General features: G+C 40.5%; 1 protein-coding gene across 1 annotated transcript; it reads left to right on the top strand.

Moving 5' to 3' along the window:
- The first annotated feature begins 13986 nt into the window (after positions 1-13986).
- Positions 13987-23421, top strand: FGG (fibrinogen gamma chain). The gene is made up of 9 exons (XM_006081813.3): positions 13987-14076; positions 14178-14222; positions 14437-14620; positions 14730-14823; positions 16559-16689; positions 16979-17112; positions 18413-18597; positions 20140-20417; positions 23061-23421. The coding sequence occupies exons 1-9, from the start codon at positions 13999-14001 to the stop codon at positions 23267-23269; spliced, it is 1338 nt and encodes a 445-aa protein (XP_006081875.1). The 5' UTR covers positions 13987-13998; the 3' UTR covers positions 23270-23421.
- Positions 23422-24807: the final 1386 nt, after the last annotated feature.

Raw genomic sequence — 24807 nt, 5'->3', positions numbered from 1 at the left:
ACCCGGGAGCCGGGCCGCCTCGGCGCCCTCGCCTCCGCTCCGTGGAGTAACCGCGCCCCGCGCGCCCCCTCCTGGCCACGCCCCACCCGCGCCCGAAGCCCGGGCCTCGGGGCCCCAGTCCTGCCAACCCAGGAGGGTCCTCACGCCTTATTCCCTTTCAAATTCTGAGTCTGAGAACGAAGACAACCCAATAAGATAAAGACATGGGGGCCCCTACCAACTTCAGCTCTCCTACAGCCAGGCCAGTGAAGAAACGATTTACAAGAAGCTAATCTAAGAGCTTTACTTATTTTATTTACTTCGCAGGCTTTTGAGTTCATGCTTTAAAATGTTTAATATTTATTAACACATTAAATAGAACAACCCAACGAGATGGATGATACAAGTATCCCCAGTGTACAACTGAGGAAAACTCAAGACATAGCGAAGTCAGTCCCTTTCCCAGGGTCACACAGCTAGAAGTTATAAAGCTGGAATTGAAACCCAGGCAGTCTGGCTCCAGTCTCCACACTCTCCACTCTCACCGCACACTGCCCCAGTTAGAAAAAATAATAATAACTGTGACCTCATTTAATCCCCCCCAACAAACCAACCAGGTGGGTACTGTTATTGTCTCCATCTTACAGGCAAGGAAACTTAGGCACAGAGCGGCTACTAATGGAGCTAGAAATTGGTGCAGGCAAGACACTAGCAGCCAGTTTGATCCTTAACTACCATGGGAGGGGAGATGCGAGTCATACAAGGAGAAGGAATTGCCACAAAGTGTGTGAAGCTTTCATCACCTCCACACACTGAGCCCCTGGGCTTTAGGCCCAGTCCCTCGTGTCCTTCCTCGGGCTTAGCACTGGGTGGGACGGTCTTTCCAAGCACTCCACCATTCCTGCACTCCACTGGCCATAAGGGGGCCGGTGACTGAACTCAGAGCCACACTGAGGCCCAGCCGTTTTGCCGCCAGCTGGACAACGCCTCCCTGAGTTGGGCATAGCATATTTAAAGAGCCTTCACATGTGAGCTTCATCCTTTTGTGGCCAGGCCCCCAGGATGCTTTGGGAAGGCATAACCAGGGGCACCAGTGCCACCAAACCCTCTTTGCTCCTACTTTGGAAACAATGTCACTGTCTGAAGGGGAACAAGAGCACAAAGAAGAGGCACAGAGGATGTGTATGGCCTTGACCAAATCAACAACTCGATTTATTTCAGTTTACGAAGTTCACTTCTTTCTCCCTGCGGACGCAAGGCCTATCTTGCTCAATGTAGTGAGTTCCAGTGATTCTGGGGCTGGTCATGGAAAAACATATGATCATAAGAAGGGAGGGGCACACAGCAAGCTTTATTTGGGCAACACTTTGACAAGTGTGCATGCAGGAGCAGGACAGAGGAGTCCCACACAGCATGGGACCATCCAGACGCTGTGGCTGCCCAGGGCGACCCCCCAGAACAAAGGGAAGGTAAGGGAACACCCCAGCGGAATGATGGGATGGGGAGGGGACTCACCTGTCTAGGTGAGGTCACTCAGCCATCCCTCTGGGAGCCTCTGGATCAGGGAGCTCCCAAGGACAGCAGCAGAGTGGGGTCTTTAATCGCCACAGAGTTATCCAACATCTGACCAGCAAATATTGGATGTAGCTTCTCAAAGTATGCAAAGCAGGCCGGTTCTCAATAGCTAAAATTTGTGCCGTGTTTAAAACAGTTGAGTGTGTTTTAAATATAAGAATTAGATGCTGGTGCCCGCAGGCTTTTGAGTTCATGGGTCCCAGTCTGTTGTGAAGAAATCAACAACCCAGAAACCAATATACGGGGCCATCTTTGACTTATTACTGTCACATCCTAAGATCCAGTGGGAAGTACACCCAAGCACTGTCAGAATCCACAGCTCCACCAGGCCAAGTCTCTCTCAGGCATGACACACTCAAATTCTGAATTCAGGGTTCTGACCTGATCCACTTTGAATGCTGGTGTTTGAGACTGGCTGATGATTTACTCCTACATTGCCATCCCTCTGCACAAAGGCAGAGGAGTCTAACATTCAGACAATCAATTGTACACATGCAACAGGAGAAGGTTGGATATTTTACCTACAAGAATCTGCGAGGCAGTTTGCATAGATGAGTATTTATCCACACCCTGTTGTTGTCTAAGAATGAAACAACTTCACCAGCAGGTGTCGCTATTACATTACATATCAGGGAGAGTCTGGCTCCCTTGATAGGGCCTTAAATAAAACACACTTCTAGTTGTTTATATTCTGGTCACTAGCTCCAGTAAGGGCTATGTAATCACAGCCATCAACAATGAAGTATGTGATAGTAAACCCATTTACTATTCAATCCAACAGAGTCCTCCACGCACAACTAGGAGGTTAACTTCACAGAATCATGAACAAATTCTATTTACTACTAGACAATCCACCTGCTTCTGGCTCCATAGAACATGAAATAAGTAAAACGACTACTCCAGTGCTCCTTGTAGGTTATCAGACATGCCCAACAGCAAAGGGACTCTCCAGAGAATATTGCTCATTACTCTTTAATTTGAACGCATTCCAAGGCCCAGATTCACAGGTGAGCTCAAGCCTCCAGGGTTTCATTCTGGAGATCTGAAGTCTTTGGCATGTCTGTAGGATTAGGGCATGAGGCAGGGGCAGAGCCATTCTTTCGTTCTCTGTCCATTCTGTTAGATTTCAAGTCAGGTCCAAGTTCTGTCCTCGGGCCCTTTTTTATTTTCATACCTTTTTTTCTTCTTGGAAAACCCTCATTGTCCCCCATTGACTCAACATTGGTTCTCATTCCCAAAGCCCTGTCTTCAGCATTCCAATACCATCACCTATTAGAGGTTTCACTACTGCTCAAGCTTAAAATGTTAGAAAATGGACTCGTTTTCTGTCTCCCCTAAATCAGTTCCTCCTTCTTATTTCCCTACTTATGTTAATTGTCAGCTCTTCTGTTCCTCAGAGTTATTATCTTTGACCCTTTCCTCCCTTGGCTCTTCCTCCCAATTCAACCGTTTCCTAAACAGACTGGTCTTTTCTAGTCTGTTTCTATAAAGTGCTTGAATGTTTCCAAACTATTTCTTGTACACCTCCTATGTGCAAGGACTTCTGCAATGTGTTAAGGCATGGGGCTTGAGGCCAGTCTATTTGGCATTCTTTGGGCAGTATTGAAACAATGCTCTTAAAGCAACAGATGTCAGTAAGTTGATTACCAAAATGTATTTTTTATTTATTTATCTTTTAAATTATTTTTTAAAAATATATTTTATTGATTTTTTACAGAGAGGAAGGGAGAGGGATAGTTAGAAACATCGATGGGAGAGAAACATCAATCAGCTGCCTCCTGCACACCTCCTACTGGGGATGTGCCCGCAACCAAGGTACATGTCCTTGACTGGAATTCAACCTGGGACCCTTCAGTCCGCAGGCCGACGCTCTGTCCACTGAGCCCAACCGGTTAGGGCACCAAACATGTATTTTTTAACTTAAAGAGGAGAAACTGATACAGCTTGGTTTTAAAAAATTCTTTTTGGAACAAAAAATAATTTCAGTGTGCCTTCAGTATAAAATATAACAGAGGAATTGAATGATCTTTGAAATTGCCGAATCGAAATCAGCCTCCTTATGTAAAGCAGGAGTGAGGCAGTGGGTCTTCTATTCTCCTGCACATAGTATAGTAATCACCTGGGGAAGCTGGCTCATAAAATGCAGACCTCTGGGGTCCATCCCCAGGTACTCTGATTCAGTAGGTCGACAAAGGGGCCAAGGAATCTGCATTTTTAAACAAAATAAAAATCTAAGGAGTATTTTTAAGAAACAGTCATGCAGAAGAAAAGTCTAAGTACTTGAAATAGAATACTGTTCTTACATCATGAAATTGCTTCACACAACTACTCTTAGTAATTCTCTGCCAATAGACTATTTCCTCTAATTTTATCTTTAGAAGCTCCTATCTTTGGTTTCTAGTTTTATCTCAGATTTAAATTTCAATCTTGGTAGAAGGAACACCTTAGGCCAGATTAGTATTTCATGCTTCACTGCATGTGAGGTTCTCAGATCCTGTTCTTGGGAGAGCAGGAAGTAAGTAGGGATTCCTGAAAGGCGAAAGGAGGTACCACCATGCGCCCCAGTAGGGTAGGGCACTGGGGCAAAGCTGCGCGTCGGTGGTATGTTTTCTTACAACAGACAGAGGTGTGGCAGTCTGAGGTTTAATTGCAAGTTGCAGTTGAGGAATGAGGTGAGGAACCCAAGATCCTGAATCCCAACACCCTTCGGGAACTTCCCAAAGGTAAGCCATGCCCCCCTCTTATTGGTGCTGGCATGGGACATAGGTGAGTGAGCTGGGCTAAAGCGTGAGACCAGGACAGACAAACCTAAGGACAGGGGCCGGTAAAGGTCACTGGGCTTTCTTTACCCTACACTCTCTCCCTGGTCCTGTGTGTTCTAAACATTTTCTTTAAGTTAGTGCAAATCCTGACAGAGCTCCGAAACACAACACTATGTCAATTCCCTCATCTCCCCACCTCCCGGTATTTTATTTAACTTTGTTAAGGTTGTACGGTTTGGTTTGGCCCCACTTGTTCCAGGCAAGTGGGAGTAGCTCAGAGGCCTGTTTGTGGCCTTGTCTCCCTATACTCCAGACAGTGGATCAGAAGCAGTGACCAGTAGCTCTTGGAAATTCCTCCTAGTGCTGTGGCATCCTGCGACTTGTCCAGCCCATTGTATGGACATCATTGAAACTTGGATTTGTTTTAAAGTGTTATATAGTTTTGCTTTTGTTTTCCAAAAAATAAATACATGTGGGGTCCCCTTCAGTCAAAAAGCCACAGTGACTGTCTCTCTCCGCTCCTGATGCCACTCAAATGGAGCCTCAGAAGAATCACTGTCGTTTGTCCCCGTTTCACAACTGACCTGCCCTGTGGCACCTGATGACCTTGTTACATCTGTGAACAGCTTTTGCTCGGAGACAGATGCTTTCGAGGCTGGTGTACTTTGTCTTTTCTTTTCTCGACTGATCTTGTAAGCCCTTAATGGTCATCTGCTTGGCCTCAAATGGCATTTTAATATTTTATTTTAGTGTTTTAGCAATATTTACTATTTAGTAATGGTTTGTGAAAACATACTTTATTCACTCAACAAATGTTTATTGAGTTCACTGTGTTAAGTGCTGCAGATACCAGCAGATAAAAAGCCTTGCCTTCATGGGGCTTACATAAAATTATTTTAATTAATTTATTTTTGCTGATTATAATAATACCTTAACATTGTACGGGATTTTGAGACCTCATTTAGAAGATCTGGCTAATAAGTTATATTGAGCATATTTTTTTGTGGAGAACCTTAAATACAAGGCTGAGAAGTTTGTATTTAATAGGATAAGAGATTGGGAGTCCTTGCAGGTTTCGATGAGGAGAATGACATTATCAGGGCACCATCGTAGGACAGTGTTCAGATGGGCTTCGTGGTGATTGCGGGCTAGCTTTCACAGGGTTCCTCTACTTTATTTTCACTCCGTCTCTTATCTGGATTTGTCAAATCTCTGACAGCCCCACATAAAAATATACGTACATATTGGCTTCCCACTGCCCACCCTCCAGGAGGCCTGCGGGTGGCAATAGTGAGCCATCCATGAGCTTTGTAACTAACCCCACATTTTGTAACTAGCCTTTCACCAAATTGGGAGTGCATATTTGATTAAGCATTATTTCAGGAATTTTCCTAGGATAATCCTATAGGAGCTATAGGCAGTTCATTTCAAGTAGATATGAAGAAGGGGTGTGAAAAAGGAGCCTTCCATCCCACAATGAGATGCTGCAATATTAACTATCCATGAAGTGATAATGGGGAAACTAAACAAAGCACATTGGATGAGATCCACAAGAAGTATTGATATAAGATTACCAGGCAGTTTTCTGAAAAGAGGGCTGTACGACTAAGCAAGTGGTTTCCTGGATGTGGGTACATAGAACTTCCTCGGTGTTGTTTGTAAAAAATGAAAACGCTGTGTTCTGAATTTTGAGGTATTTGTTTCTTTGTAGATGAGCATGTCCTGGTTAGTCCTGCGGAAGGCCATTTCTCAAGAACCTACTGGCACAACAGTTATCAACTAAGAGTGTGGTTGACACTCTGCTCTTCTTTGCAAAACATTCAGTAAATATTTGGGCTTTTACAAATCGCACCTCTGTTTACCAAGCGGAGGTCACTGCTCCACCACTCAAGGTAAAGCACACACAGCAACCCCCATTGCAAGAAGGGTAACATAAGCCACCTTTCGCGGAAGAAGCAAGGTCCTTCCAAATGTCAATGTCAAGTTGACCTTTATACACAGTGTAGTCTTTTTTTATGGATTTAATTTTGAATGGAAAGGACTGTAAGTGCAGTCACAGTTAGATAGTAAACTAACCCAAGATACAGGTCGTATTTCATTTGCCTTCATTCAAGACAGAAGCTTAAAGTAAATGTGGGCATTAAGCGAAGATGTCTTTTTATTGACCTCATAACATTTTCTGTTCTTCCAACCTCCCCTCTTTCTTTGGGAATATTATATAATTTTTCCCTTCAAAGATACTTTATTTGAGAAAATCACGAGAATCTTCATCAAACAGAGGAATGTAACTTGGCCACTTTTTTTTTGTTGTTTTTACCACACTCACTTACTCTTGTAATTATTCCGCTGATCACATCTAGTGATGAAAATTGTTTCAAAGGGTAAGGGTCTCAAATTGTAACTTATGTGAAGCTAGAAACAAACAAACACCAACCAAGAACTCAGTAACAGACTAATTGGCACAGCAAACACTTAAATCTAACTTTTCCATTCCAATTTGTCTCCATCCAGGGCAGCCTCAGAGCATTCCTTGATCTCTGGCCAGCATTAAAAATGGCTGATTCTTGGCCATTTTTGTCTCTGGATGTAATTCTGACTGGGACAATCCTTCTTTCTCTGGGCACTGGCTTGCCTGACTTTCTGAATCTCACCCAAAGCACCCCTGCCCCATGGCCCAACACCCCCAAGTGGTACATCTGATGGAGCTTTATAAAGTTAAGAAGCTCAAAACCCAGGTGGCTGCCTCACCGCCCCCCCCCCCCCCCCCGCCCCACTGCCCCGGAAAAAGTCCAGGTTACATAGCCCCTGTTGGCTTTCTGTCCTTGATTTACACCGGGAAAATAAAGGGACATTGGTCCTAGACTCAAAAAACATTTTCCTTTTTCACTTTCCTGGGCTGTTTTTATAAACAAATATGCTAACAGATAACTTTGTTTCCCTTAGTGGGATATTTTTGCTATCAGGTTGGACTGATTTTCAACCTGTCAACAAATCATTTCCTTCCTGCCTATTTTGAGGAAATCCAATTCTGAGGCATCCGGTTACCAGTATACATTGAACTTAGGTCTATAAATGGTTTACTTATTAGAAAAACGGACATATCATTGTCAGCATTGAGTCGAGCTTCCTGGGACCTCCTGATGGATGTATCTTTCTTTAAAGTACTGAGAGAATTCAGTTCATCAAATTTTATTGAACTTGAACCATGTAGTCAGCATTGAAAAACTGCTTCTGCCTATAATTGGACTGAAAATACAAATATTAAAAAACAATTGAAATCCAGGTTTGAGAAAGGCTGTAAAAGACCATCCAGCCACCTTGTTTCTAACCCAGAGAGGAAGCTAGAAAGTTATATTAGACAGACCTAGATAGATGCAAATATATGCTCATATAATCTCATATACAGGTATGTATAAACACATCATATTTTAAAATCCATAATCTCTGCTGGGAACTCCTCCCATCCATGAATTGTTTTCATAATAATATCTTGTATCTATATGTTACCTTAGATCAAGAAGTGTTTTGTGAATATATTTAGAAGTGTGGTTGAGAGTACAGGCATTGGGCCTATGGATCAGAATCCCTGTTCTGGAACAGTGATCTTGCATATATCACTGTAACCTCTCAAAGACCCTCCTCATTTTTACGATGCAGATAATTATATCTCCCTCTAGGCTTGTTCTAAGGATTAAATGAGAGAACATGCAAAATAGCAACAACTAAACTACAGCATGACAGCGAGCATTAAGAAGATGCTCAAAATTGGTGGTGCTTTCTGTTATTCCTTCAGGCCTACATCATTTCCCCCAGGTCAAGAACTTAAAGTAACTCTACAAATCAAATTTGAATTCAGCAAATAACTTTGGAGCATAAATGAACAAAACAGACAAGGAACTCGTAGAGTGAGTTATTTAATGTACATGAAGACTGTGAGCAGTAGATGTTATATTTTCAAATCAGAACACAAATGGCTGGTAGATAATTTGGGAAATTATTATTTCAATAAATAAGCTCATTGACCTTTGAATTAAATTACATGATTATTTTGGCTTAAATACTACCTGTGCTCTTTTCTCGGAAAACAAACGTGGAAGTAGAGGAAATTTGATGTAAGAAATATTGTTCTTTCCTGGAATTTGTTAATCATTTATAATTTATCAGAGGAAAAAACTGGCCCAAACATTTAAGAGAACAGGTAGTTAAAATGTAAACCTAGTGACCGAATGCAGGGCCAATGTAGGTCACTAAATCACTGTTGGCCATTTTCTCTCAGAGAACATCTTACCTAATAGAATTCTGATTTACAATTTGAGATTGTGGTAAAAAGCAAATCTTTTCTTTAAAGTTATGATACCACATCTCAGATTCTAACACAAATCAGCAAAAAGCCAGGCATACTACAATGGAATAAGATGGAATTTCCAGTTTCTTTAAGTGTTTATCAGCCTTGTGCATATGAGGTTATGTATTCTCTCTATGTAAGATTTAACACAATGTTATGAATTGGTATCTTAACAAAGCAATATTTTATGGTCTTCAACAAGAAGAACCATAATGACAGACAGCATGCTCTATTTGGCACACTGTGCTTGAACTCTGGTTGGAATTACACCTTCTCACAAGGCGTGCAGTCTAGTTCTATAATCATTTCACCTTTGATTGGTGGAATTAATTTAAGTGGAGTCTCCACCTAAGTTAGACAGCCAGATGCTTTCTTCTCTGTGGAGCATTACAACATCAGCCTGCAGTTAGTAGCAACAGATCATTGATTAGAGACAACTTTTTGTAGCTAGAACAACAATGCTTAGTCCCCATGAGCCAGATATGGCAATAATGGTTACTCTACAGTTCTATGAAATAAAATACTTATTTATACAAATTCCAATTGACAATTTAAAACATTTGGTAATTCATAAGCCTTATAAACATTTATTTAACACTTTCTGTGAATCAGGCGATGTACTCAACACATTATTTCCTTGAATTCTGGTGACATAATACTCTATGAAGTGTTACTGTAAATATTTTTTTCTATTTTATTAATGCAGATACTGAAACTCAGAGAAGTTAAGTAACTTGTACTAAATGGCACAGTAAGTTGTACAGATAGGATTCAAACTCCACAGCTTTTAACAACTACTTACGCATAGTCTCTTCAATTGAGTTATACTTTCCTTGAAAAGCAATTCCTTAGTCACCTTTTATATTCAAATAAAAAGTAATCATGAAATAATTATCACAGCAAATAAATCATTACATATTTTAATTATTTTGGGGATATGTAGGTAATATGAACATATAGTCAAAATTTTAAATATACTGAGAAATGAAGCCTTTTCCCCACCTTATCCTCTATTCTCCTGCTCCACACGTCTCCACAGAGGCAAACACTGGTAGACTCTGAGTGTAATCCTGAAATGATATTCAATGTATATGCTAATGTGTGTATATGTATTCTGATTTCTTTTAGTATGTTGTCTTTGATTTTGTATATAGTGTTTTTTTGTTTTGTTTTGGGCTGAGAAGAAGTTTATTTTAATGTAGTTAAAATACATTAGTCTTTCCTGGGAGTTTGTGTCATATTTAGATAGACCTTCCATACTCAAATTTTCAATGGTTTCCTATTTTCTTCTAGTAATTTTTCCTTAGAGATGTTTTATCTAGTTGTATGTGTGTGGTTGAAATTATAAGTGTGATGGCTATTATATTGAAAACTAGAGGCCCAATGCATGAAATTCGTGCAAGGGCCTTGGCCCCAGCCCCTGCCCACTGCCACTGCGGCTGGGAGCCTCTGCTGCCTCTGCCTCAGCCCCTGCCTGCTGCGGCTTTGTTGGAAGGAAGGACATCCAGAAGAACTTTCAGTCTAATTAGCATATTACCCTTTTATTATTGTAGATGGTTATTAATTTCTTATTAGTAATTTTTAGACAACCACCTTATCAATAGCTACTTCCTGATTGGTTATTTATCTTTACATATTATCCTTGCCAAAGTCATTTAATTTTGCATTTGGAAGTTTTGAGAGATATTAGAAGTGTAAACTCTAAAGACTTATTTCCAGCCCGATTCAATTCCCTATCAACAAATCATTACTGAGTGTTAAATATTCTTACGCTAGGTGCAGTAGCCATAAAAATAAGTTTAGCATCTAATGAGATGCATACCACACGTATAGCAATACAAGGTTTCTATAAATGCTATGAAAAAGGCTGACCTGTGGCCTCGAAGTTTAGGTTTTGTTTTGGAGGAAGTAGGAATCATGAAATAGGACATTCAGGTTGTATAGAATTTTGATGGAGATGCAAGAGTATGTATGAAGGCAACCCAGGCAGAAGGCGGTACATATAAAAAGAGAAACACAGTCTGAGAGTACTCTATAGTGCACATTAAAGGGATGTTATGTGATTCCATGAGAGAAAACACAGCAAAGGTGGGAAGGGACAATTATGTTTACATTCATTATGGTGGGAGATAGGGAGTCATTGAAGGCTTTTGATCAGGTAAATGTCATCATCAGAGCTACATTATAGGAAGATTAATCTGTCAGCACAGTGAATGGTTTGGAGCAGGAAGTGACTAGAGTGGAGGGGGAGATCAGTCAGCAGGCAGTGTAGACAAGCAGTCTGGACAAGAAATAAGGGAGCCTCCTTTAGCATGTTGGCAGTGGAAATAGGAGGAATAAAATAAAAGTGGTAGTGTGAAGATAGTTCTAACAACAAGCTTTAACAACTGATTAGATAAATGGGTAAGGAGAATGAGGAAGACTGTGACTTTAATTGGCTGATGATCTGATGATGTGATTGGCAATAACTGGTAAGTCAGAGAGAGGAACTATTAAAGAAGAGAGAAAAGGCCACAAATCTGGGTTTGATATATTCACTTCATTTGTTTTTGTTTGTTTGTTTGTTTTAAATGTATTTTATTGATTTTTTTATAGAGAGAAAGGGAGAGGGATAGAGAGTTAGAAACATCAGTAAGACAGTAACATCGATCAGCAGCCTCCTACACACCTCCTACTGGTGTGTACATGCCCTTGAACAGAATTGAACCTGGGACCTTTCAGTCCACAGGCCAACGCTCTATTCATTGAGTCAAACCAGTTAGGACAATATATTCACCTTGTTGTCCTAATTAATTATTTACTGAGTATGTAATGGACAATGTGGTAACTATACTTAATAATACTACACTGTTATATTTGAAAGTTGCTAAGAGAATAAGTCATAAAAGATCTCATCATAAGAAAAAAAATTGTGTAACTATGTGTGGTGATGGATGCTGACTAGGCTCATTGTGGTGATCATTTTGCAATATACCCAATCGTGATGTCTTACACCTGAAATTAATATAATGATACTAGAGACCCGGTGCAAAAAAATTTGTGCACTCGGGGCCAGGGGTTGTCCCTCAGCCCGGCCTGCGCCCATTTGCAGTCCAGGACCCCTTGGCAGATGTCCACCTGTTGACCTTAGGCCTACTCCCCGGGGGATCAGGCCTAAGCTTGCAGTCAGACATCCTTCTGGCAGCCAGGGAGCCCTCAGGGGATGTCCGACTAAAGGCTTAGGCCCCCAAGGGATCGGGCCTAAACCATTAGTTGGACATTCTTAGTGCTGCCATGGAGGTGGGAGAGGCTCCTGCCACCACCTCTGCGCTGGCCAGCCATGAGCCAGCTTCTGGCTGAGTGGCACTCCCCACATGGAAGTGCACTGACCACCAGGGGGCAGCTCCTGCATTGAGCGTCTGCCCCCTGGTGGCCAGTGCGCATTATAGCAACTGGCCATTCTGCCATTCAGTCAATTTGCATATTAGCCTTTTATTATTATTATATAGGGTGTCCCTATTTCCCCCCTTTTGCCCCCTCTACTCAGCTCTTGCTCCTCACTTCTCTCTGGCCATCACCATACTGTTCTCTGTGTCTATGGGTTGTGCATATATTTTCTTTAAATTCACTTCTTTAAATTTTTTTTTCAGATAAGTGCTTATAACTGCACTATTATATATTTTCTATTATATCATTTAGAATTAAGATATTTTTTAATTGAACCCTTGTAAATTTTAGCACAATTTAATAAATTATGCTAGAAACAATTAGGAGATTTTTCATGTAATGCAGATGCATTTCAATTGATATTTGATTAATTTTTAATTTTTTAATATTTTAATTTGAAATAATCTCATACATGTAAAAAAAACCTATAAAATACTACAGCATATTATATGTACCCTTCACCCAATTTCTTAGGTGTTAATAATTTAAACATAACCATTATACAACTAACAAAATTTGGAATATATTTTTCTTATAATCTCTTTAATGTTACTTAATCCATTTACTTTGTTTTTGTTCATCTTCACCCAAGGATATTTTTCCATTGAATTTTAGAGAGAGTGAAGGGAAAGGGAGAGACACATTGATTGGTTGCCTCCTGCACATGCTCTGATAGGGACTGGGGATCAAGCCAGCAACTGAGGTACATGCCCTTGACTGGAATCTAACCTGGGACCCTTCAGTCCAAGGGCTAATGCTTTATCTACTGAGCAAAACAGGCTGCAGCTTAATTCATATACTTTTAATCTATATGTGTCTTTTTATTTAAAGTGGGTTTTGTTTTTGATTCACCCTCATAATCTGTCTTTTAATTGGTGCATTTATGCCACTGACTTTCAGAGTGTTTACTGATAGAGTTACTGCCATATCTGGCAGCTTCTGGGGCTTCCGGGGCCTGCCAGCGGCCTGGGACCGATCTGGTCGCAGGCGGCAGGCAGGCAGCTCCTGGGGCTTGCGGGGCCAGCATGCCTGCGGCCCAGGACCGGATCGGGTTCTGGGCGGCAGGCAGGTGGCTCCTGGTGTTGCCCACGGGAGCCTGGATGGTGGCTCATGCTGGCGGCTCTCGCTGTCCCTCCCTGCCTGCGGTATGCAAATTAGCCACCATCTGTGTTGGCGGTTAATTTGCATATCTTGCTGATTAGCCAATGGGAGGGGTAACGAAGGTACGGTCAATTACCATGTTTGGCTATTATTAGATAGGATATGTCAATTACTTCTCTATTAAAAAGAAAGAAAACGGCCAACACAGAGCAGGGAGGAATATATTTCCAGTGTCACTTGTTTCTGGGAATACTAACACATTGGGACCCGGTAGAAAGCAAAGTCTCCTCCTGCCACAGCCACAGGTTAAAAATAATTATGTGTCCTAATCCAAAAATAATTATGTGTCCTAATCCATGGGCTCAGAAAGCTTTCAGTGAGTTGGGATATGGGCTCCATCTTAAGGTTGGGCTCGGTGTTTGCTCTCTGCCAAATACTGGAAGAGGTTACATCATGCAACCTCCCAGGTGTCCCTCCCTCCTCAACCTCCCAGGTGTCCCTCCCTCCTCTTAGCAATGGCTAATGCTTCACTAGCCTTTGCAGATGAATTGGCTGCAGAGGAGAAAGGTTGAGCTGGGCCAAAAGGAGGAGCTTAAACCTGTGTGTAAAATCTGGGAACCTGATTGAACATAGGCTGGGGGCCAGGATGAGGGGGGAAAAGAGACGGGAAAGACTTCCCCCACCTCCCGGTAAGAAGATCCCGTGATCAGCTTCAGCCACTGGCAGGCAGTCCTGGTCATCCTCAGAGTTTACATAAAGGGACTGTTGAAGCCCGAGAGCCACAGTGCTGATACAGGGCTCCCGGACATCATGCATTGGTCCTTGCACCCCCGGAGTTTAATTCTCTACATCTACACTCTTTTATTCCTCTCTTCAACATGCCTAGCCGTAAGTATGCTTCTCCACAGACATATTTGTTTTACATGGAAAGCTGAAAAGTAAGAAAATATATGATAAACTAGTGAAATTTCTGTATTTTTCTCCTCTAGTTTGTTCCCCCCACAGACAACTGCTGCATCTCAGAGAAAAGATTTGTAAGTAATTTTTATGGTTTGTTTGTTTGTTTGTTTCTGCTGTATGTAGATTGCAGAGAGGCAGAGGAATAAAAGGAATTCTCTTACAAACATTTGGCATTTTAAACTCTGTTGTTTTTTTTTAACATAGTCTAGCTTTTACCTATTTTTATTCATAGATTGTTAAGTGTGGCTTTCATCAAGATTTTAAATCACTCTGTTGTTGTATTTTCAGGGTCGTTACTGCCCGACTACATGTGGCATTGCAGATTTCTTGCTTAATTACCAAACCGAAGTAGACCAGGATCTACAGTCTGTGGAAGAAACCTTACGTAAAATCAAAAACAACACATCAGAAGCCAAAGAACTGATCAAAAAAATCCAAAGCGTCTATAATCCTGATGGCCTACCGAAGTCAGGTGAGGAACTAAATACCACTGACTGAGAAGATAATTTGTAAAGTTCTTTTGCTGTTGTTTCACTGGTTCCATTTGCCTAAACATTTCTGTCTCTGATCTCATATTACAGATAAGATACAAGCTGCTATTAAGGAATCTCAGAAAATGATGGAAGATATTATAAAATTTGAATCATTGATTATATCACATGAATCAAGTATTCGGTAAGCATTTTTGTCGTTGTTGTTAATCCTCACCCAAGGATATTTTTTCAATTGTTCTTTAGAGAGAGTGGAAGGAAGGGAGGTGAGGGAAAGAAAGAGAGAGAGAGAGAGAGAGAGAGAGAGAGAGAGAGAAACATCAATGTGGAGAGACACATTGACTAGTTGCCTCCTACACACACCCCAACTGGGACTGGGGCTCAAACCTGCAACCCTTCCGTGTGCAGGCTGCCACTGTAACCACTGAGCTACACCAGCCAGGGTGCATTTTCGTTTTAACTTACTCTCCAAGAGTGATTTGGTTTTTACTTAATATTGCAAACTTCAGTGGAATTAACTTTTTCCCCACTTTTGATATTTAATTGTCATTATGCCTGGCCATCTGGAACTCAGTGGAGATAGCATCTTGAGTGCAATATGTGTTGCACTGGGTTATAATTGCTTTTTAATAATCATGTGGGAGAAAGGTGTTCTAGATGTCTTCAAATACTGCTATGGCCCCATTTATGAAAATGATCCCTCATCCCCGTTTGTCTTACATCACAGATTCAAATGGGGATTTGGGTGTGGAAACTAGGAATCTCTTTATAAGATTGTAACAAATTGGTGGGAGGTGATAGCAAGCAGAGGCATAGGAAGGGTATAGGAAAAGTTAAGAGACTAAGTGTAACAAACATTACAAAGCTATGTGCTGATCACGGCACAGTGACTGTGCCATTATGTTCTCTCCTTCCTTCCCTTGAAGGCAAAATGTCTCTATTAATAACTTCCCAGGGACTCATTAACTTCCTGAACTCAGGATCTCAGATACAGTTTTAGTTTTTTTTCCTCAAAAAAAATTTTTTTTTAACTAAACTGTGTTCAAAGTAGCATAAAAAATAGTGATAAATGGTGGCTAGGGAGAAGTGGGCAGGAGGGATTTCTCCTCTTTCTGTTACCAGAGGGCCATAATTACTGTTGTTGTATAATTTATAAGTTACACTAGTATTGCCCATCATTGAAGTTAAAGAGACTATTGTGCAGAAATTTTCTAAGGTGCAATAAAGAAAAAGAGTGGTTGGGTACTTTTTCTATCTTTCTTCACCAAAAGATACACCAGGCTGTGCACTGTAGACCATGTTCTACCATTCCTGAATATGCACAGACAAGCCTGTGAACAACTACAGAAGCAGGATTTTTCACTTCCCCCAGCCTTTTCCAAAGATCTGTAAATAGAAACATTGAGAAGGTCAGGAAGTGTCTGTTGTTCTATTATATATATGTAAGATAACACCCTAAATACTTTCTCCATGTAAGTTATAGATTGTAGACCTCAAATAGTCCTCAGTAGGTCCACAGTGGAAAGCATAATTCATCACATGCGAATCCCTGAACAGAGCCTTTTCTTCCCTAAGAATATCCAGTCCTCAGAATGATCCTCAGACTGTCCTCCCATTAACCAGGCTCTTCACTCCATTAGGTCGTTATCTGCTGCCCTTGATACAGATGGTAAAAATCAGAATGGCCACTGTTTAACGACAATGGCATTGCTTAAGGACAAGAACTTTATTATTTTCTTTTCCAGAAAGCTTAGAATTTTAATTCGCCTCAATTAAGTAACAGAATTTTACAGTTTTCCAAGAAATGGAGTCATTTATCAGGAAGTAATTCTCAAAAAGATAAGGTAGTATATTTAAATGAAAATACAAAATTACACCTCTGAAGGGTATGCTCTATTATCTTATTCTTCCGCTTGTAGATTTTTGAAGGACATATATAATTCAAATAGTCAGAAGATCGCTACCTTAAAACAGAAAGTAGTCCAGCTTGAAGCAAAGTGTCAAGAGCCTTGCAAAGACACAGTCAAAATACACGATATAACAGGGAGAGGTAAGTGACACTTTGATGTGGGGATTAATATATTAAGCAAAAGAGATTTCATCTTTTAGAATGCATAGGAATAATTTTGAAGGTGCTTAGCCATTGAGTCTAATTGTATCCAATTGCTTGGACTTTGCTTGAGTAGCTAAAAATAGTTTGAAAGGAATGATGATGTGAGAAGTAAGACAATGCTTTGCGGGAAATGAATAGTTTACAACTTGCTAAACGCCCATGTTCAAGGCTGGAACAGTCTTACCTGGATTTCAGACCACAGTATAGGCTTCTTCGTCTTCTTCAGATTGTCAAGATATTGCCAATAAGGGAGGCAAAGAGAGTGGGCTTTACTTTATCAAACCTCTGACAACTCAGCAGCAGTTCCTAGTCTACTGTGAAATGGAAAGAAATGGAAATGGATGGACTGTGCTTCAGAAGGTATGTCCCCCCTCACCCTGTGTGTTTAATAAACACTCAAATAAGCATCAGCCTTAGGCTGGATACTTTTCTAAGCACCTTGTGAACATCAACTCCATGAATCCGCACACCTTCCCTGTGGGGTTGGTACAATTATTACCTCTATTTACAGAGGAAGAAACTTAGGCACCAGAGGTAAAGTCACTTACCCAAGATCACAAAACTAACTAGTAAGTAACAGAGTCAGGATTGGAACCCAGGCGGTCTTATTTCAGAGTCTGTGCTTTGACTGGATACTGTGCTGGCACTGCCATTGTCGATATGTGATAGCACGTAGTCACAGAATCATAGTAACAAAAAGCCCCACAGAGAGTAGGAAAAAGTTATTGAAGTTGAAATCTTAAATTGTAAAAACCACCACTGAGTGTCAAACTTATAAAAGCAGAACTCATTTTGTGCAATGAACATAAGGAAAGACTACTGTATAGCTTTTTGTTTTGTTCTGTTTGTTTCTTTTAAATGAAGAAAAGCTTTGTTTAAGGGTTGCATACTTTACTGGAGTAAATCTGAATGATCCTACTCCTTTGGAACAAACAGTGCTTACTGGTTTCCAATTGTATTTAGCTTTGGGTTGGAATTTGAAAAAATGAAAACCTAAATAAAAGAGGTGAAGTTCCCTGACTATTCAGGTGAATACACACACACACACACACACACACAGCCCCACAGGAAACCGGAAGGGTCTTGTTTCATTAGTTAGATCAAGACCTACAGCTCCCAGTTAAACACAGATACAGTCCCACAGAGGATTCCGTTGGGCTGTTCCCAGGCAAGGGCCCTTTGTTTCCTCTCTGCCAGTCCCTGGCAGTTGCCGCAATCCTTCCCTCTGTTTACCTCTGACCACCTTTACGAGTAATCCTGCAGGGGGCGCTCAGAGGGCGTGGGGGGTGGAAGTGCTGGTTGGCAGACAAACTGAGCAATGAGTTGACCTTTCCACCATCAGTACAAGAATCAGCAGTGACCCGCTGGAGTTCTGAAGTCCTCTAGGTGTCTTTTAAAAACTACCACTAATCTAGAATTGTGCCCTGCGCTCTTTAAGTATTTCTCCAACATTCCCTCGTGTAATCCCTGCAATAACTCTAGAAGTAAGGATCATTATTCTTATTTGACAGATGAGGAATCTGAGGCAGCTTGACCAAGGTCATCTAGTTAGTAAATGATGGGATCAGACCCTCCGTATTTTCAACAAATGTTTATACCGTTTTCTTTATGTGCACTGATAATCTGTTCTCTCCTTTTGCCTGTGCATGTGTGTGATTAGAGGCTTGATGGCAGTGAGGATTTCAAGAAAAACTGGATCCAATACAAACAAGGGTTTGGACATCTGTCTCCTACGGGCACCACAGAATTTTGGCTGGGGAATGAGAAGATGCATTTGATAACCACACAGTCGACCATCCCATATGTATTAAGAGTGGAGTTAGAGGACTGGACTGGCAGAATCGCGTACGTTTAGAAAAGACTTTGTATTGTCTAGAATGTGCATTTTCCAACCATCAACAGACCACTGGCAGAGACAGCTTCACAAATGCAAAGAACACATCCAGCCATTTCCTCCACAAGTCATTTTGGTTCTTGGGCAGCCCAAAGAGATGGGTCCCCTCCAGGCTGGATCTGAGTATTTTGGCACAATCTACTTACCCTGGAACCACACAGAATCATTGCTGATATTTACTGAGCATTTAATATTTAATATAAATCGAGCATGAAATTATAATTTGATCTAGTCCTAATAACTCTTTCATGAGGCAGGTAATATTGTTAATTCCAGGTTAACTTTCCCAAGGTCACATTGCTGGTATACAGTTAAGGTTGGATTTGAACTAAAGTAGTTTGATTCTACAGATCATCTTAAGACTATGCTGGTTGAAAAGCCAATCCAACCTCTTCAGATTTCCTGGCTGAAATTAAGTCAGCTAGCTCTTTTGGTGAGCTAGAGCCCCTCTATGCTCAGAGCTATCTGGGGGCTTTGAGCATTCATTGTACACCTAATTAAAATTCAGAGAAATATCCAACCCTCTTTTTTTAAAAAATATATTTTATTGATTTTTTACAGAGAGGAAGGGAGAGAGATAGAGAGCTAGAAACATCGATGAGAGAGAAACATCGATCAGCCGCCTCCTGCACATCTCCTACTGGGGATGTGCCCGCAACCCAGGTACATGCCCTTGACCGGAATCGAACCTGGGACCTTTCAGTCCGCAGGCCGACGCTCTATCCACTGAGCCAAACCGGTTTCGGCCCAACCCTCTTTTTATGTCTATGAAATAATGAAATATGTTTTATATCCAAACATGTATTTTTATTTATTTAATTTTCACCCAGAAAGTACCATAGACTTGCTCCTGTGAGAATATCTCCAGTTTCACAAATACTGGAGATCAGTGATTTTCTGGAAATCTCTGTTCATATACTATGGCTCATTCTTCCATGCACTCCATAGAATTCTGGCCCTCACTCATATTTTTTTTCAGGGGAGAACTTCTCTCTGATCCCCCAGCTCATGTTTTGTGGGCCACACAGGGACCATTTCTTTTATGTGATGCTCTAGGAAGCCATCCTTATTGCCACGACCACATTGCCTTAGGACAGAAAAATCCCACAGGAACTCACCCTTCAGATTGAACAGCTAAAGGAGGTGTAATTCCTTTGGTGCACTGACGGTCACGCACTGTCAGCTAATTACTGTGGTTTCTGATGACTGTATGAACAATGCTAACCATTTAGATAAAAGTGAAAATATAAAATTAATCAGATTCATCTACACATCTGGATTTGATATTAGGATCCTATAGGCTTTTAGACCCATCCTGGGTGGTGCTAATGAGCACTGAACTGGTTCATACAGCCATTGCCTCTTATCAAATTTGCAGAAGAGTTCATTCAATGAACACATTTGAGACTTAAGAAGCAAACAACTTCTATGGGAGAGGGACCTTTTGAGATCCCCATTGAGGCTCAAGATATGATATCTCTATTTCTTTATAGCACTGCAGACTATGCCATGTTCAGTGTGGGGAATGAAGCTGACAAATACCGCCTGAAGTATGCCTACTTCATGAGTGGAGATGCTGGAGACGCCTTTGATGGCTTTGATTTTGGCGATGATCCTAGTGACAAGTTTTTCACATCCCACAATGGCATGCAGTTCAGTACCTGGGACAATGACAATGATAAGTTTGATGGTAACTGTGCTGCACAGGATGGATCTGGCTGGTGGATGAACAAGTGTCATGCTGGCCACCTCAATGGAGTTTATTACCAAGGTATGGCTTTCTTCCTTACTTATATGACTTAGTGTGCAGTCTATATTTTAATAAAAGGTATAAATAGATTTAAGGACATGAGAAACGATTAGTAATTATATTAGGGGGCTTATTATATAGTTCTATTTTTAAATAATAAATTTATAATGTATTACAATACAAGTAAGTATTTTCAGTATAAAAATTGCATTTGCACAAAGAAACTATATAGTAACAAATGCAATTACACTACACTGGAAGCATGTCAAGGTGAGTGAGTGCCACATATACAGTGTCACAATTCACATGACACTTTACTAAGAATAAACTATCTCAAGGCCATGTCCTGGTCTGAAGCTGTCATAGGCCTTTCAATTGAACTTCCTGGTTCAGGAAAGTATTCAAAAGCTGCCAGAGGTTCATCAGACTTGATGACTCCACGTTCGGTTTTTCAAGATAAGCTATAATCCTCAAGAGGACCAAAACATAGGACTGAGGTAAAGAGATAGTAAACAATGAACTTTTCTGTTGACACAAAATATTTACACGAATGCTTTCCAAAATGTTGTTATATTTAACAGGATGGGTCTATCACACATTTATAACACTGGCAGAAATAACACTTCAACACTGAAGTAAAGGGCAAATAGTCATACATTAACAAGAGTATCAATCTCCTTTCTTTCTCTCACTTCATGCCAATTTAGTTCTTGATATTAAATCACAATTGAATAATACTGTGATTATAACTCAAATTGGTCCCTCAACAAGAAATACACCTGCTGTAAAATAGCCAGTGATTTGTCATTGCGTCTGAAATTACCACCATCAGAGTTGACATTTTGGGTTATGGTATCTCCTCCAAATCTACATATATATGATTTGGATGGACCAACATTACCATATTTATGCTTGTTAACACATTAGCTTGTGTCAGCTGAGCAGTGTATCAGATATAACCAATGAGAAGTAAGCCAGTGTCTGGAGGAATGGAGTAAAGAGCTTGAAATTGTTTGAAAGGGTAGGGGTCTATGGAAACTTGAGAGAAGAGTCCAGCCTATGAGTCTAGACCAGCCGTGGGCAAACTACGGCCCGCGGGCCGGATTCGGCCCGTTTGAAATGAATAAAACTAAAAAAAAAAAGACCGTACCCTTTTATGTAATGATGTTTACTTTGAATTTATATTAGTTCACACAAACACTCCATCCATGTTTTTGTTCCGGCCCTCCGGTCCAGTTTAAGAACCCATTGTGGCCCTCGAGTCAAAAGGTTTGCCCACCCTTGGTCTAGACACTTACTTTAGGATGAGGGAAGGCAAGCTATAGTTTGCTCTAAGGCTGGGGTAGTTATGAACACTGATTCTACTTACTAACTATTGTCACTACCCAACAGTTTTGTGTGGGAAAGCTCTACTGATGCAAAAAGATCCATTAAGATGAGCAATCCTACCTCCTCATGGCATTGTCCTAGCCAATAGATGGCTTAAATTCCTCTTTAAAATGATTTACATTTACCTTTTGGTCTTCACAACATTTTGTAAAAATATTTTTTTTTATTGATTTCAGAGAGGAAGGGAGAGGGAGAGAGAGATAGAAACATCAATGATGAGAGAGCATCATTGATTGGCTGCCTCCTGCATGCCCCACACTGGGGGATCAAGCTGGCAACCCTGGCATGGGCCCTGACTGGGAATTGAACTGTGATCTCCTGCTTCATAAGTCAACACTCAATCACTAAGCCACGCCAGCCAGGCTTCACAACATTAAAAACAAAACAAAACACCTAATTATCAGCTTGGGTCAAATATTCCCTTAGGAAATTACATGAGAACTGGTGCTTATGGACAAGGAGAAGGCAAATCAGCCTAATCTCCACTTTCTAATGGAGATGTGAAGTACCAGTCCAGACTATTTTCTAAAGTCCCTCATACTTTCCAGTACAATTGTGTTTTCAGGTAACTGGCGATCATCTGATCAGGAACTGTGATTCTTGCCGTTCTAACCTCCTTGAAGAAAGATGGTCCATAATAGCTGAGTCCAGGATGACTAAGCTCAGGGAAAGACACCAATTGGGGAACCTGGGATTCTAGCCCTGTTAATAGTGAATATATTTAAAGTGTGAATGTGACCAGAAAGTACAACACAGATGTAAGGGATCCTATATAATAAAAGGCTTATATGCAAATCAACGGAACAGGGAATGACGGGTTGATATGACGCACATTGACCACCAAGGGCCAGACACTCAATGCAGGAGCTGCCCCCTGATGGTCAGTGTGCTCCGGCCTCTCAGCCAGAAGGCGGGGTCATGGCTAGCGAGTGCAGTGGTCGTGGGTGGCAGCGCTAAGGATGTCTGACTGATGGCTTAGGTCCACTCCCCTTGGCTGTCAGTTGGACATCCCCATGGGCTCCTGGACTATGTGAGGGTGCAGGCCAAGCTGAGGGACCCCCCCAAGTGCTCGAATTTCACGCACAGGGCCTCTAGTTGTTTAATAATTCATTTATTATAAATATAAATTGAGATTTTAGTGATCTTTAGGGATATTTTCAGTTTGTTGATAACACTATAAATTTGATATGACAATGGTCATTATAAATGGCAGTTCTTTATAGACTCTCTGAGGTAAGGAAATCCAAGAGCAATGATATGTCCAATTTGTCTTAGGTGGCACTTACTCAAAGACATCTACGCCGAATGGCTATGATAATGGCATTATTTGGGCCACTTGGAAATCTCGTTGGTATTCCATGAAGAAAACCACCATGAAGATAATTCCATTCAACAGAATCAACATAGAGGAAGGGCAGCAGCACAACATTGGGGGATCCAAACAGGTCAGACCAGAGCACCATGTTGAAATAGAAGCTGAATAAATCATTTTACTTTGAGAATGAATTTTTCATTTCTATTAACCCACAATGTTTCAGAAACTTTTCTGAAAGTTCCTTCTCAAAATTTACCAATTTTGTCTGATATTAAGGATACTTAGCCTTAATGGAAATTATAACTTAGTTTGGATTGTATTCCCAAATTACTGAGCTTTGAATTATTTAAAATTTATTTATTTGATGAGATAACATTTTAGCATATGTCCTAGGTATATATGAAATAATTGCCACATTTTTTTTTACATCTTAATGACCACATATTGTTTTATCTTGGTAATTTTTAAAAATTATGCCTTAAATATTTTAGTACATACTAATAAAATTAGTAAATTTTAGTAAAATTAGGAGTAAATTCTAGCATTTCAAATGCCTAAGTATTTTTCCAAATGTATCACCCCTAATTATTCATATTTAATTCTTTTTAAATGGAGACAATTATATGTTTTTAATATATTTTTGTTTTGGTCATAGGCTGGAGACGTTTAAAAGACCATTTCAAAAGTGAATTTACTTTTTTAAAGGACTTTATCTGAATGATAAATATAATATTTTTCATAAGGGACAATGGACTCATAAAGCCATACTTCATTTTAAGAGAAAAAAGAACCCATGTTGAAAACTCCACTAACTGTTTTATGTTGGTGATAATTTATCTACATGCCATTTCAATAAACATTGTGTTTCCTAAGACTAAATACATGGTGCCATTTATTTCTTTCAATTTAGTAATCATAGTTTGGCAATCATCAGTACTTGCTGAGTCCTCACTTTATACCAAACCTTAAACCTGCCTCTTCGGGAAGTATATGAAAAAAATAGAAATCATGGCTTTTGTCCTCCAGGCGATATAAGATAAAGATAGAAAAATACAGTAACTCAACGTGACAAAATTTGATATAAAAATATAAACCCAAGTTACAATCACATAACTAAGTTTCAGAATCCCCAAAGCATAGCTGGAGACATAAGGCTGTTTGGGAATTCTCCCACTAGAACCTTTGGTTCCAGACTCCTTTGGGCTTTCTGAAAGGACTTGAAATCAGAGCAGAGAAATTTAAGGAACAATCTAAATCAGTCTCTCACTGAGATTCAACGGATTAGAGCCATTACTTCATTCTGAATCTAGGAATATTGAGTTAGCAGCCAGAGATTGGGGAGGACCAGCTTTCCGAAAGGAGTAGTTAAGTCCACATCAGATTGACCTTGTAAAGTAATTGATTAATTCTAGGAGGGGAGGATCAGGTTGTTCTGAAATCCTGAGCTTTAGCTTTGGATTCTCTTCTTTTCCACAATTTCTTTCCTAATCCTCTTACTCCCTTGTTCTCGTGAGTCCTGATTTTAAATATCCTATTGAAATAAAAACAGAAAAGAGACAACCAGGTACTTGTGGGGCTTTGGGAAATAGGAATGCTTATTCACTATTTGCAGCACTCATTAATTCATGTATCCATGAAGCATCCATGCAACTAACATTTATTGAATGCTATTGTACTAGGCACGGTGCTGGATATTGGGGATATAGC

Source organism: Myotis lucifugus, unplaced genomic scaffold (genome assembly GCF_000147115.1).
Source record: "Myotis lucifugus unplaced genomic scaffold, Myoluc2.0 scaffold_1, whole genome shotgun sequence".
Lineage (NCBI taxonomy): Eukaryota > Metazoa > Chordata > Mammalia > Chiroptera > Vespertilionidae > Myotis > Myotis lucifugus.
This window is presented reverse-complemented; position numbering and strand designations above follow the sequence as displayed.

What these genes read in the sequence shown, in the direction of transcription:
- FGG (XM_006081813.3), top strand. Translation starts at nt 13,999, where the DNA reads ATGCATTGGTCCTTGCACCCCCGGAGTTTAATTCTCTACATCTACACT. An exon ending in TGATGGCCTACCGAAGTCAG is followed by an intron (nt 14,621 to 14,729) that starts GTGAGGAACTAA and finishes CTCATATTACAG; the next exon opens with ATAAGATACAAGCTGCTATT. An exon ending in GATGGACTGTGCTTCAGAAG is followed by an intron (nt 17,113 to 18,412) that starts GTATGTCCCCCC and finishes GTGTGTGATTAG; the next exon opens with AGGCTTGATGGCAGTGAGGA.